The 15,943-nt window shown below is 34.6% G+C and overlaps 1 protein-coding gene across 5 annotated transcripts in view; it reads right to left on the bottom strand.

Annotated features, from left to right (window-relative positions):
- Window positions 1-15,943, bottom strand: part of Stxbp4 (syntaxin binding protein 4) — a 150,385-nt gene that overhangs the window by 133,923 nt on the left and 519 nt on the right. Inside the window, exons 1-3 of one of the 5 annotated variants that reach the window (XM_076871644.1) lie at window positions 6,468-6,528; window positions 1,386-1,462; window positions 855-985 (exon numbers count right to left, since the gene is read on the bottom strand). In XM_076871644.1, coding sequence (XP_076727759.1) covers window positions 855-901 — 47 coding nt within the window. In that variant the 5' untranslated portion in view covers window positions 902-985; window positions 1,386-1,462; window positions 6,468-6,528. Of the gene's footprint in view, window positions 1-854; window positions 986-1,385; window positions 1,463-1,572; window positions 1,639-6,467; window positions 6,529-15,943 lie in introns of those variants that run through there. The other 4 variants (XM_076871643.1, XM_076871642.1, XM_076871646.1 and 1 more) reach the window with 4 other exon arrangements.

Genomic DNA, 15,943 nt, shown 5'->3' with positions numbered 1-15,943 from the left:
TACTGCTCCTTTATATTAAAAGTAAGGTCTATATCTGTTCTCCTTGAAGGAGCCATTCTGCATATCTGGTATAGACCAGACCTTCTCAGCAAATCTACAGAATTGTAAGAACAAATGAATTCTTATTGTTTTAAGGTGCTTTGGAATGGTTAGTTAGCCAAAGCTAATCTTATACTATGTAATTTTTACACTGAATTATAAAATCTTTCAGATATTTTAAAAAAATCAAATGAAAATTTTAAAAAGTCTAATTTCTACAGGCCATTTTAAAGAGAATGCAGAATTTGTCCCACACATCGATGTACACTGTGTTATGGTTTAGAAGTGTCCTCCAAAGGCCCATGTGTTCAGAGGTGTGGTTGCCAGCCTATAGTGCTACTGGGAGGTGGTGGGCTCTTAGGAGATGAGGTCTTGTTGGAGGCAGCTAGGTCACCAGGGCGTGGCCTTGAAGGAGCTATTAGGATCTGCGTGTTTTCCTGTCTCTCTGTCTCCTGGCCACCATGAGGTAGAAAGAACTCCTCCTCCATGTGGTCCTGTCATCATGTACTATGCTGCTACAGGCTCAAAGTGCCAGCGCCAAGTGATCATGAACTGAAACTTGTGAAACCGTGAGCCAAAAAATCTTTCCTCCTTATAAGTTGATTAACTCAAGTATTTTTGTCACAGATTTGGGAAGCTGACTAACACACACTGAAATACTGGTAATTCAATGTATTACTTTACTCGTTACTCATCACTGCTGTCCTAGACCACATGAGAGAGGTAGGTATAAAAACTTTTAAGAAATGTTCATTAATAGTCTATATATTTCAAACTTCAATATTTTAAAACACATTGAATTTGATTTAAATTACTTTTCAAGTAGACCAGATGATGCTGTAGCAGATGTGTTTTTATTCATGCTTTCACCACAGGTGCCTTGGATTTAACAGCTGTATAAATGAAGAATTTGGTGAAGGGTCTACAAATTCTTCTTTTCCTAAAACTGAAACAATAGAAAATGAATAGATATTAAAATAGTCATAAACAATATATGCTCATATACAGATTTTTTATATATTTTATGTACTTTGAGCTATAGCATTTTAGTCATTGATGATAACATCTTAAAGGTAATGATAGCTCTCTAGATAGATTGGCCTATATCTACATCATTATGAATAACTATATCTATACAAAATCTGAATTCTCTGGCAAAAGTGAAGAATGCAGCAAAGCTTTAGGTAGTAACTATTATAATTTCCACCACTGATATGCTTAAAAAATCACACAATAATAAAAAGATTGAGGAAAATGTCTCTTGTGAGCACAAGACTATGATGTTCATAGTTAGAAAAATAATTATATAACACACTTGAAGAAAACAGAAATTCTTATCATCTCACCAACTCTCTTGAGGGATTTCCTGCAGATCTTTTATTACTCTGACTCATATTACTCCATGATCTTCTTAAACACTTCCCTATGAAAAGAAAAAAATTATAGTCTCATATAGCTCCACTGTGAAAATTACAGAGAATAGTACAATTTCATTTAATTAAAATAAACTGAATTTGAACAGAGGTTTATTACCTTTGCATAAGACATGAATGAAGAGAAGGAACTTGCTTGCTAACATTATGAATTTTTACTTTTTTTAACCTCTTCAATACATATTAGTTGGCTCTTGGGAAGGAAAGTAGAGACATCATTTTTAACTAAATATCAGTTTTCTAAAAATTTAACTTTATTAAGATATAATTTATTTATAACAAACAGAAGATACTTATAGTTGAAAAACACTTCAGGCTCATTTAGCATAACTCTCTTATTGAAGCAAGCAGTAGCTAGATTCAGAGATTGTGTTTTTTTCCCCACACAAATGAGAAATAGTGATTTTTACTCCCCAGCAAGAATTCGGGCTTTAGAGACTCTATCTAGTATGAATCTTGAGATTCAATAGACCTTGGTTCCATTTTGAGCTTTTGGGGTTTCTTCAAGCCTCAATTTTCATAGGCACAGTAGGTACCTTAGGAGTAGTGATGGTTTCACCGATGGATACATGTGTGGAAACTTGCCAAATTCTCCTTAAACATTGGATATCTGTTGTAAACCAATTACAGAGATAAAGAACTCAAATCAAGGGTTCATCCTATCTCTTTTCTAACCATTGTATGCAGAAGAAATTATAGATTCTTCTATAAATAAATTGAACATATCTTGAACAAAAGCTAACTACCTTTTAGGAGCTTAGCACAGTTACTCGCTGGCCTGGGAGTTCAAAGCACACTTCAACTATCACAGCAAAGTGGCAAGCAAAGGAACAGCAGAAGTATATCAAGCAGCAAGAGAAAGGAAGCCACCAAGCAACAATACTGTCAGCAGCAAAGTCAACAGCCAAGAAGGAAGAAAGTTACGCAGTACTAGCCCATGAGGAAAAGAGAGGTGTCTTGAAGAGCTTAAAATCCTAGGGATGTGGCCAGTACTGACTCAGAGAGAAGAGCTACTCAGTTGACCAAAGCACTGAAATAACTCGGGGTGGGGTGTGGGGGTATTTTCATGAGAATAGCAGGGAAAACATTAGGGTAGAGAAAGGGAGTAAGGGAGAGGGAGGAGGAGAGAGAGCAAGGGAGGTACTGAGGAATAAAATAGATCAAATTATGTGCAAGAATGAATATGCCACAGTGAAACTCACTATTCTATAAAATTATTATGCACCAATTAAACAAAAAGACTGACAAAGCCAGCCATGGAAGAGAATTCAATTTTGTTGTTGTTGTTGTTGCGCACATTGACACAATGCCTTTATTTTGTTTATTTATTTTTATGTGGTACTGAAGTTTGAACCAGTGCCTCACACATGCTAGGCAAGCACTCTACCACTGAACTATAACCCCAGCCCAGAAGAGAACTCAATTCTAAAAGTAAGTTTATTATAGTTTGTTTTAATCCACACTATGTATGGGGCAGATTCTCAAACCTCAGGGGAGGAAGTTTTGATATAATAAGAAATAGTAACCACCATTTATTGTCACTGTGTGTCACAAACTATACTAAGTATTCCAAATACAAGCATCTTATTTAATATCACAGAGAATGTACTACAACTAAGTGAAAAAAGTTCAAATGGCAGTACGAGGTTCTCAGCGTCCCTTGGAACATAGCCAAGTCCAATGGACATATCAACTCTAACTCTCTACAATGCATTCCACAAAATGCTACAAATAATTAGATGTTTAAAATATTTCTATGTTAGTATAACAGTTAAGTGTTTAAATTGCTCCTTTCACTTCACATGCCTGGCCATAACTATGTACTGGAGATGAGATGGAAAGCAGAGTCTACCCTGAAGACATTACTAAAACCCTGTTGATGGAGGGCCTTGCAAGAATAGGTAGGAAACAGGCAAACAAGAGAGAAGGGATAGGCATTTTATGACACATTTAGTAATGTTACACACACAGTCATACACACAGATGTGCACATATCCCACAACCAAACATTATTAAAGAATGACTAAAGAGTAAATTCTTATTCTTTTACTTAAAAATATGCAAACTGTTTATCAAGTTTGGTGAGTCATAATAGGAGAAAAAGTTTAGGTCAGCAAAATCAACAGAAAACTTAGCTTTACTTCAGTGTATAAATCTTTCCCCCTACAATATTATCAAACCAGTTTTTATCCCATTTAATTAGAAACGTCATCGGAGGAAAAATCTGTACATTACACATATGGTGTTTGAGTAAGACTTGATAATTGATATTTGCAGAGACATGCTAGTCAATAATTTCTAAAACTAGTTCTTAGATGAAAAACAGACAATATAAAAGAGAAAGGAATAAAAATATCTTCTGCCAGAAATTATAGTAAATATTAACTTGATGAAATTACTGAAATGCCATAAAACTGAAGTGGCCATCATTCAGGATTGTACTAATATACTGTTCCATAAATACTCTTGTCTGTTAGATTCTGAATTTTCACCAACATAATGTTCTACATATTTTTTTGGATTTTTTGCCAGTCTTCTTCATGAAAATGGTATCTTAAGGTGACCTGAGGAAGGCTAAGCTTCTTTTCTCCTTTATGCTTTAAGAACCATTTAATATCTCCTTTCATGTGAACTATCTAGCATTTTGCCAATTTTTCTATTCATTGGTAATTTTTTTTGAGTTCAGTTTCTTAAATTCCAGGAAGATTTCTCCTCTATCTGCACTAAGAATTGCAAGTATTTTCCCCACCTCCTTTTGTTCTTCGTTATGACGTTTTGTTATGAAAAAGTTTGTGGCTAAATACATTAGTCTTCTATGATTTCTGGGTTTAAGATCAAATTAGAAATTCCTTGTCCACTCCAAAGTTAACAAATCTCATATTTTTCTTCTGGTATTTTTATACTTTAATTTAAAAATCTGATCCATATGTAATCTATCCTACCATATGATCTAAAGTATAGATCTGACTATTATAATTCCTCCCTGGAAAATCACCTGTTGTCATAACCACATTTATTAAACAACCCATCTTTTCTCCACTGATTTGAGATGGACACTTTACAGCATACCAAATCTTACTAAGTATTTGGGTTTACTTCCATAATTCTTATTCTGGTTAGTCAATATATTCATGTTCCAAAACTGATCTGTTTCAATTACTAAGACTTTGTCCATCCAAATCCCACATGGGCAGTGAAAATGGGGTTCCCTTCCATGGAACAGGCTGGCTGAGAAATAAAAGCTAGGAAAAATAGAATGACCAAAAAACCACAGGACACAGAAAATAATTTCAAAAGCAGAGGGTGGGACCAGCAGATGAGAAGGATCGAGCTTCTAGCCTAATGGCAAAATGGAGCCCGTGCCTGCTTTAGTCATACTGGGAAACATCAAAGGCCTTCCACAGAATGCTCTTCACCAAAAAAGGGTTAAGGCTGGGCTGTTCAGTTCTCAAGGGTTACTGCCATCTCCAAAGCTACTATGAGGTATCTTCTTAGCAGATCGGAGATAAAGGTCATGTGCATTGGGCAATCTATTGCTGTAGAAGAGCCATGGATAGTTCTAGTTCGGATAGTTAGCAATGGCAAACCTAAATCTCCCTGGCTACAATACTGAGAGAAGATACTCATGTAATTCACAGTGGTTTTCTACAGCATTGTAATGTTTCTATATCTAGTAAAACCAATCTCCTCTTGTTTTCTAAACAAGTTTCCCTAGTTAGTTTTAGCTGTTTATTTTTACACATAACCAACAAAATCTCCCTACCTTGGTTAAAAAGTAAAATAATGCTATTTATTAAGAAATCACATTAAAATTGATTAATCACAAATTAATTGAGACACTATTAGTATCTCTCTTTTGATGTTATTTTTAAGTCTTCTTATCCAAGAACTTGATATGTCTTTCCATTTGTTCAAATATTCTGTGACCTTCTATAGAGTTTTAAAGTTATCTTCACATCCATCTTGTACATTTCTAAGTTAATTCCTATATACTTTCTCTTTTTTTTGTTGTTAATTTAATGCCTTTTAAAATATATTAATTTGTAAATGACAAAAGCTATTTTTGTAAAGCTTTAGGTAGTTATCTTCTAGAAAAAAATTTCCTTTCCATTCGAAATTCTACAATGTGATTAAATGTTTTCATTTTTAAATGTTGCTAATAAACTAGAAGACAGGCACTATTCATGTTAGATTTTCATTGTAAACTGTGCATCTGCATTATATTAATTTATAACCAAGTACATCTTAACACCTCAACACAGTCTTTATCATAAACTAAATTTATTCAGCTTTCATTGCAAAGATTAAAACAATTCATCTTCAATAGGCTCATAAGAGCTTTGTAAGCAAGAACATTCCCATCCTTCCTTGACAAAGTACTTTCATATATACTTCAAAGTATGCCACAAGCTGTGAGGTCAAGGAGTTCTGATGTCTTTTAATAGTCTGTCTCTACAAAGATTACAAGAGGAAAGGAAAGAACATGGTGTGATACCAGTCATGGAGAAATTTGCTGATTTAATATGAAGCCCATTCTCTTTATAATAATAATAATAACAATAACAATAACATAAATAACTTTAATTGGACACAGAGGTATATGCCTATTATTCCAGCTACTCCGGAGGCCAAGACAGGAGGACTGTAAATTTGAGGCTGGCCTAGGCAATTTAGCAAGATTATGTCTCAAAATTAAATTAAAACAAGGGCTGGGCATGTAGGTCAGAAATAGTTCTATTCTTAAGCTCATAAGAAAATGCTTGCTAAGAAGCCCCTGGCCATGTAGAGGTCTCTGAAGATCCACCAGACTATCTGATCAACTGGTTGGAAATCTTTAGTTGATACTGCATGTGAGGGCTTATGCTTATATTGTTAAGGAACAAAAGGAAACGAAGGAGCTCAAGGAAGCCTCTCAGGAGAGAGCACCATGACCTTGTCCAAGGAATAGAGGAGAGATTGTTTTTTAAGGTTTACACATTATATAAAGTAACCCACCTCCAGCTGGAGGGCATGCCTTGACTTTATGTTCAAACAGGAAGATACGGTTAAGGTCAGAAGTGCCAAGGCAGGCAGGTGAATATGGCTTGTCAATTATCCCTTGAAAATGAAAATTTGGCACATTTAATAATTATGAAAAATAAAAAAGAGGGTTAGAACAAATGATAAAACAAAAACATTTTAAATAGTAGTGGTGATAAATCCAAATCTAGAACATGTGTATAAAAGGAAAGATATTTTCTTAAACGTAAGTAATTTTTTAATATTTATTTTTTACTTGTAGTTGGATACAATACCTTTATTTCACTTATTTATTTTTATGTGGTGCTGAGGATCAAACCCAGGGTCTAGCATGTGCGAGGCGAGCGCGCTACCACTGAACCACAACCCCAGCCCAAAGGTAAGTAATTTTTAATACCCTATGGGTCGGCAAGAAGTGACTGAACAAATATATGAAAATATTTGTCAGTACATCAATATCATCATAGAATAGTTAGTAATTATAACATATTTGTCCTTCCTTTTTGATATGTAGCATTTAAAATTAGCTCTTTCCAGTTATGTCTTCTTTATATCATTTTCTTTTTTCCTCCATTTGCTAAGATATTGACAAACTTTACATTTTGTAAAAGATGTAAAGGTGTTTCCCAAACAAAACTGGAAATACCCTTAAACAATTTCTTATAATTACTCCTGTGTATGCAAATTGATAAGAGTAAAAATAAATAAACCACACCTATTTTCTGCTATAATTTAAGAAAGACTCAAAGCACAGAAAATCATAGTACAAGAGGCATTTAACTTTCTTTTCTTCTAAAATTAGCCATTTATAGTCTGTTCAAAAAGAAAAACTGGGAATTTTCCCTGCCACTGATTATGTATTTGGAAGTGCACTGCAGCCAAAGATGCTACTCTAGAGGTCTGAGTTCCATTTCTGCTGACCCCTACCCATGTGGCTTTCAGCAGTCAATTATCCTGCCCCCACCCCCAGTTTCTCCATATATAGAATGACAAAATTATTCATCAAATGATCTATAAAGTTTCTTTTGGGCTCTGTGAAAATAAAAAACATTCATAAGGGGAGAATTTTTGAAATGTACATGCACTCTATGGTCAGACTGATCCTTGCCTAGAATATGGTAGCTTACAGTCAGGTCATATGGGTGGGAATACACCAAAGGGGGGAAAAATACTAGTGTAATGATGTTTTATATTAAAATCATTTCAAGAGAAGAGGAGGGCATAATAAATAATCTGTACAGATTCTGTGACTAGACTGGCAAGACAGAAATGCCTGCTATATATTGATTCACTAAAGCTAATATTAAAAATGTCAATATTTTTGTTGTAAAATTGATCTTCAATTCAGTATTATACTGGAAGAGACATAAAAATAAGAGCATTTAGAAGCAGTGGCAACTTGTATACTTTATCACAGCAAAGATTCTTCCAGATAAAATATCAGCTATGCACATAACTCTAGGGTTGCTTAACACTGGCAAAATCAGGAATGGGCTAAACTTTAGTTAAATGATCTTTTTTAAATGAAATGAAAGTTCCAAAAGATTAGACAGAGTTATTTTACTGTCTCCTTTATTCTGTATCCAAAGGAAATATTTCCTTTGCTAGTTCCTTTCCTTTTTTCCTAGAGTTGAAGCAGTTCTGGAATCTTGAGGATGGACACCTACAAATCTGCTTGTACACACAACCCAGCCTTGTGGGTAACACTGGAAAACTCCTCCTAAGAAGGAGTTTTCAGGTCTTCAAGTATGAGATCTTCATCAGCACAATAGCTTACTACTCTTGGAAGTTTCCTTAGACTACCTGATTGCTTCTGAATGCACGTTTTTATACATGCATTTATCTACCAAACATTTATTTACCACAATTACATACAGGCATTATACATTAAGTTATTTTATTGTTGTTGTTGCTGTTTGATACCAGTGATTGAACCTAGGAGTGCTTTACCACTGAGCTATATCCCCAGGCATTTTCAGCTTTTATTTGGAGACAGGGTCTTGCTAAGTTACTAAGGGTCTGGCTAAGTTGCTGAGATTGGTCTTAACTTGCCATATCCTGCCTTAGCCTCTCTAGTCACTGAGATTACAGGAGTGTGCTACCATACCTTGATCTTGATATTAAATCCGTGTGATAATATGGTGAACAAATCAAAATCCCTGCTTTTATGGCATTTGCATTCTAGTGGTAGGAGAAAATCGATTAAAAAAAGAAACAATGAAATGAACTAGATTTCAGATACTGAAAAGTAATATCAAATGTGACCAGGTAGAGGAGGGCAAATTTAAACTGGGTGTTCATTCTATTCTATCTAAAACTCAAACAATAAGTCAGCTATGACTGAAGAACAAAGCATTCCAGGCAGTCAAAAGGTCTCACAGCAGCAAAACAAACTTAGGTATTTATAGAACCCAAGGATGTGTAGCTGGAGCATGGTGCATGGGGAGAGAGTGGTAGGGATGATGCTGGAGAAGTAGGCAGGGTTTGGATTATCTAGTCTTATGGGCCAAGGTACAGTTTGGCTTTTGCTTATTCTTATTCCTGAATTTGGGCTCTAGTTTTCTGCCTTTGTCTTTAACCTTTCTTATTTAACCTTTCTTATTACAATAGGTAGACTATGATTTAGCCTGATCATGTCAGAATGTCTTTCAGTCCACGTGGAATATAACACTGTGTGCCTGTGTGTGTGTGTGTGTTTTGACCAGGACCAGTTATATAAACTGCAAAACCTAATACCAAAAAAAAAAAAGCAAGGCCTCATGTTAAGCAATTATTAAGAATTTCAAGACAGTGGTAGCAAAGAGTTAAACCAAGTGCAAGAGCCCATCTAAGTCCTTTTAAGAGCAGGATGGTGTGTGATTACAAAAGTCTCATATCCAAGAAGGTAACCTTGGTCTTGATAAATGTTTTGTGACTAAATGGATACCTTTTATTAATGATTTCGATTTCCATTTCACATTATCTGTTAGCCATATAAACTTATTCAAGATCTTTCAAATAGAGTAGCTCCTCAAAAAAAAGGGGCACAAAAGCAGCTGCCAAGAAATAGGAAACAAAGATGACTTTCTGAGGAAACTTCATGGCATTATTGTGCACTAATTGGAAAACAGCACATGCCCAGCAGTTCTCAAGTAAATTACAGTACATGTGTTCTTACTATTATTCAAATACTCTACTCTTCCTCCATTATGTACAAGAGTTACAATAAATAGCTACCAAATAAATAGCTGTTAATACTGCTAGAATAATTGTTAGATATTTCACATTTCTAAATGGATCCAGGAGCTTTATTATGCAAACAATCAAGAAATACAGATCAGTGACTACCATATTAAGATTGAAGTTGCAATTTTCTTATTTTATATTATGCTTTAAAATACTAAAAAAAAGTAACTGCAAATAAAAATTTAAAATTCACATCTTTATAATCAATCCTTAAGTCTTCAGAAAGCCTGAAAACAATCATATAGGAAAAATGGCTTATATGATAATGTATTTAACCTAATATGTAAAATTGAACACAGCAAAACTAACCAGAAAGAGTTTATAAGGTTGAATTATTTTTCACTGAAGAATGATATTGAAAATTACCGTTGTCAAGTCTTTAATGTCACACCAGTCTTTTATATTTTAAATGTGTAATCAATACTTCTACCTGTATAACAGGGTTGGACTAACCTTGCCCCAGGGAGCTCTTATGCCATTCATGGCAGAATCTATTATCTAGCATCACTAATCATAATGATCTGCAATATAATTACACAACAACACAAGCACACTCCAACTCATAAAAATTGCAGACCAGGGTTATGCATTCATTTAAAGCTTTAAAGAAAAACATGCATTTCAACATCCCCCAATGTTGCATTATTATTGTACCTATGTGCACTGATAGACCTTTTATTATAATAATTCCTTGGAACCATATGTCAACCTTAGTCTCTGACCTCAATCCTATGTCAACTCTATCTAAACAGTTTGTTCTGACTCAGAAATAATTTCAAAATATGCTATCTTAATGATAATAATTTTCATTGTTGGACACACACTCATAACTGTTTATACATACAAACTATTTAGTTTTCTCTACTAAGGTCTAGAAGCAATGTCACTCAAATAGCAATAATCATTTCAGGTTCCAAGATTTTGTTTCTAAATACCACTCTCCACTAAAGGAACCAAAATTCCTTGAAGAAATAGCTGACTCCAGGATTAGGACAGGAAAACACAAGGTGGGCCTTGCACATCTCGTGCTGGAAGGGAAGGAAGTGATCAAAGAATGATGGGAACATGTCAAAAGTGGGCAAGTATCGGCCAACCCTAGGAAATTTTGAAATCAGAATAAAAAATGATCATAATGAAATTTAAACCTTGATTAAAATAGAAATTCACGAGTTATTCTGATATAAACAAATAAATGAATAAAAATATAGAGAGAAAGGAATTTAACCATACAGTTAAATTCCAACTAATAAACCTGGAAAGAGAAATAACATTAGAAAATTATCATTTGACATCCTAAAGTTAAATTTGGCAAGAGAAAATTTGATTAGGAGCAGAATATTTATACAGTTTCAAAGTTTTATCCCCACAAAATATATTAATTGCTTATTAATAAGTATAAAGTATTTATTAATTAATCTTTTAATAGAAAAATCTGGCAGGCATATCTTAATGCATAATGTTAACATCACAGTCATAGAAAAAACTGACATCCTGTGACTTCTGAGGGGCAGCACTTCTATGATATTCCTGTCAAAGACTCATAAGCCATGACAGTACATCATACACACCCATACTGAGGGGTACTGTATCAAGTAACCAGTCTATATTCTTCAAAAACAGCAAGGTCTTGAAAAATTATGAGACTGAAGAACTATTTCAGATTGAAGAAAACTAAGGAGACACAACATTCAAAAATGAAACAAAACAGGGGGCCAGGGTTGTGGCTCTGTGATAGAGCGCTCGCCTAACACATGTGAGGCCCTGGGTTCGATCCTCAGCACCACATGAAAATAAACAAGTAAAATAAAGGTACTGTGTCCAACTACAACTAAAAATTAAATACTTTTTTAAAAAATGAAAACAAAACAAAAAGGAAGAATCCTTGATTGGATCCTAGAACTAAAGTGGAAATGACTGGGACGAGCAGAGGATTCACAAAAAGTCCATGCAAAGGTGCCAGAAACATACACTGGAGAAGAGACAGCCTTTTCAACAAATGGTGCTGGGAAAACTAGAAATCCATATGTAGTAGAATGAATTTTAATCCTTATCTCAAACCCTACATAAAACTCAACTCAAAGTGGACTGAAGATCTAAGTATTAGACCAGAAACCCTGCACCTACTAGAAGAAAATGTAGGCCCAACACTCCAATATATCAGCTCAGAAGATGACTTCCTTAACAAGACTCCTAAGGACAGAAGTAAAATCAATAGTCAATAAATGGGATGGTATCAAAAAAATGCTTCTTCATAGAAAAGGAAACAATCAAGAGTGTGCAGAGAGAGCCTACAGAACAGGAGAAAATCTTTGCAACCTGCACCTCAGAGGCATCAATTTTCAGGATATACAAAGAACTCAAAAGTTTAACACCAAAAAAACAAACAAACAAAAAACCCCAGTAACCCAATCAACAGATGGGCACACGAACTGAAAAGACACTTCTCAAAAGAAGAAATATGACTGTTCAACCAATATATGAAAAAAATGTTCAATATCTCTAGCAATTAGAGAAATGCAAATTAAAATTACATTGAGTTTTTATCTCACTCCAACCAGAATGGCAATTATCAAGAATACAAGTAATAAATAGTGGCGAGATGTGGGGAAAAGGGTACACTCATATACTATTGGTGGGACTGTAAACTGACGCAACCATTCTGGAAAGCAGTATGAAGATTCCTCAAAAAACTAAGAATGGAACTACTATTTGACCCAGTTATCCCACTCCTTGGTATACATCCAAAATTAAAATCAACACACTACAGTGACACATCCACATCAATGCTTATTCACAACAGCTAAGCTATAGAACAAACCTAGATGACCTTGAACAGATGAAAGGATAAAGAAATTGTGATATCTATATACACAATGGAGTATTACTCAGCCATAAAGAAGAGTGATTTTATGACATTTGCCAGTAAATGGGTAGATCTGGATACTATCATGCTAAGTGAAATAAGCCAATCCCCAAAAAACAAAGGTCAAATGTTCTTTCTGATATGTGAACACTAACCCACAACAAGGAGAAGGAGGGGAAAGAATATGGTTTAGGGGATTAGAAAAAGGGTAATGAAGGGAAGGGAGCAGGGATAGAAATAGGAAAGACAGTGGAATGAATCTGACATAACTTTCCTATATATGTATATGATCACACCACAACGAATCTCAACAATATATACATCCACAAGACTGCGATCCTAATTAGACTAAAATATATTTGATGCTTGTATAAATATATCAAAAGTATATTCTACTGTCATGAATAACTAAAAAAAAAATAAAAAAAATAAAAACAAGCAAAAATTCCAATAGAGTCTAAGGACAACATGGTGTTAAGGACTCAATGTATCTGTCCCCCAAAATTCTTAAGTTGAAGCCCTAATCCCAAGTGAAGCTGCATATGAATTAAAGAAGTAATTAAGGTCATAAATGTAGAACCTTGATGGGAAGTGATTAGTGACCTTTAAAAAAAAGACATTAGAGAGCTTGCTTACTCCTCTCAATGATGAGAGGACACAGCAAGATGGCAGACTGCTACAAGCGAGGACACCCCTCACCAGGAACTGAATCTTTCAGCATCTTGATATTGGACTTCAGGCCTCCAGAAATGTGAGAAATAAATTGCTGTAATTTAAACAATCCCATCTGCAGTAAATTGCTGTTGTAGGCCTAGAAAACGAATATATTAGGTCATTGTATTCGTCTGCCATGGAGACAAGAGTTCATTCTTTACCATATTTTTGCTCAGAATGAAATCCCATTTTCATGATATGACTATGGGTATTTCAATATGGCAGCTCAAGGTGACCACAGATGGTAATACTAGATTAATATTAACTTCCTCATTTTTATGTCTATACTGTGATTATGAAGGAGAAAGTGTCCTTATAATTAGAAGATACACCTGGAAGTATTAAGTTTAAAGTTTTGGAATATCATCTCATATCTTTCAATGGTGCAAAATTTTTAAGAGAATCTAGATGAAGGATACGCTAGAAATTTGTGCACTACTGCTGCAACTTTTATGTATATTTTTTAATTATTTCAAAGTAAAATTGGACGTCCATAGCCCTATGCTTGTCAATAGATGAATGGACTAAGAAAATGTGGTATATATACAAAATGGAGTTTTACTCAGCCATTAAGAATGAAATTATGGCATCTGCTAGTAAATGGTTAGAAATATAGAATATCATGCTAAGTGAAATAAAACAGACTCAAAAAATCAAGGGTCAAATGTTTTCTCTCATATGCAGAAGTTAGAACAAAATAAGGGGAAAAAAGGTGGGGGATCAGATATTTCAATGATATAAAGAAAATCAGTGGAGTGGAAGGAGATCAAGAGGGGAAGGGGGGAGATTGGAAAGGGGATAAAATGTGAAATTAATTTAACAAAATTACCCTATGTTCATATACAGATATACCACAGGGAATTCCACATTTATGTGTATCTAGAAATCACAAATCAAAAGTAAACAAAATAGCAAAAGGAAAATCAGTAGAGGAAGGAAAATGGGAATGGAGGAGAGGAGCAAAAGGGAAGGAGAACAGGGAATGAAATGGAGTAAATTAAATTCCAGCATGTATGATTTTGTCAAAATGAACCCAACTACTATGTATATCTATAATGCTCTAATTAAAAAAAAAAAGAAAGTTGAACTAAATGATTTTTACATAGAAAATTTGAAATATCAAAATATTTTGTCATCCAGAAGTATTCCATAAACATGAATTGCCCTTTTATATTATCATAAGATTAGATATGCTACATATTTTATTAAATGAGAAATATACAAAGACCAACGCCACTTTGCTACCAACATTATTGTACCTTAGAAAGAAATAGTTTCATTTCACATTTACAAAAAATAAAGTGAAGTAAAATAAAATAAATATTCCAATACAAAGACGGTATTATTGACATATTTATACTACTACCTGGAGCTATGTGGAAGGGGTGTCTGGGTAGAGGGTATGGTTAAGAAGAAATGTATTACTGGCTTCAAGGACTTAAATGATTGCATGGGATTTGAGTCTATGCTGCAAAAAAAGTTAAAATATGAGGTCTTATCCAAAAGAGCTCACAATCTGCTATAAGAACCAAGATACATATACGTGAAAAAGATTTTCAAACATTGTCATAACACAGCATGAATAAATTTGAAGAATCATAGAATCTTGAAAAGATTTCTACAAAGTAGAAAGGAGTCAGGAAATAACTGAATTTTATTGGCTCTGAAATTGTGGTCTTATGACCACAAGTTAATTATTCACTCAAGGTGACTGTCATCACTCACCTGTACTACCATAATCACCTCTAACTATTCCACTTTCATTCCCATCCCTTACCCCACCCCAAAGTAACCAATCTCTCTTTTTAACTGTGCCTTAAATTGGGCCATGTTGTGCTCCAAACACTCCTAATAGGTTCCCTTGGACATGGCTTAGGAGGCTTTGTATTATCAGGCCTCTGTCCGCCCAGCTTGTCATTGCGCAGGTAGCTCTTTATCATGGTTTCGGACTAGGCTCAAATATCACTTCTTTAGAAAGATCTTATTTGGGCCTTTTTTAAAATAAGACCTAATTTTGCTGCTCCTTCTGGGGTCATCACTCTCAAATTACTTTATGTCATTCCAATGTCATCCTTGACTGATTATTATCTGAAATTCCCTTCTTATGTATCTGTAACTTGATTATCTCCTGGGTTCTTCCTAGCAGATTGAAAAGTGTGTGGACCACAGTAAGAGTGCAACAAATAAATGTTGAGTGACAAAGTTTCTCAGGCCTTCAGTATCTTCATCTATAAAGTGGGGATAATTGATTTGTGCTAGCCCTTAGAAATAAAGCCTCTTACTAAAATTCTTACTATGCCTCAGGTACTGGGAAAAATCACTTTATATACCTATTCACATTAATTATGAAGATTTCCATTTTAGGAATATGGACACCAAGTTTTCGGTCAAGTTACTGGCCACCTTGAGGGGCCGGTTAAGAATGTGGAAAGACCTAACCCGAGAATCTGAGTTCTGAATCACGATTTTATAGTCTGCAGAAAGATGCTTCCTTCTATTTCAGTAAAATCGGCTCTGCAATCTGCTCCCCCCTTTGGTCCTAGTTAAGTATTTTGGGACAGCTGAAGAAAGCGTCACATCCCTCTCTCTTTGGTTTTGTTTTTTTCCTCCCAAAATGAACATCTCCATTTCTTCCCCAATCCCTGCTTTT

The sequence above is a fragment of the Callospermophilus lateralis genome, chromosome 11 (genome assembly GCF_048772815.1).
Source record: "Callospermophilus lateralis isolate mCalLat2 chromosome 11, mCalLat2.hap1, whole genome shotgun sequence".
In the NCBI taxonomy this organism is placed as follows: Eukaryota; Metazoa; Chordata; class Mammalia; order Rodentia; family Sciuridae; genus Callospermophilus; species Callospermophilus lateralis.
This window is presented reverse-complemented; position numbering and strand designations above follow the sequence as displayed.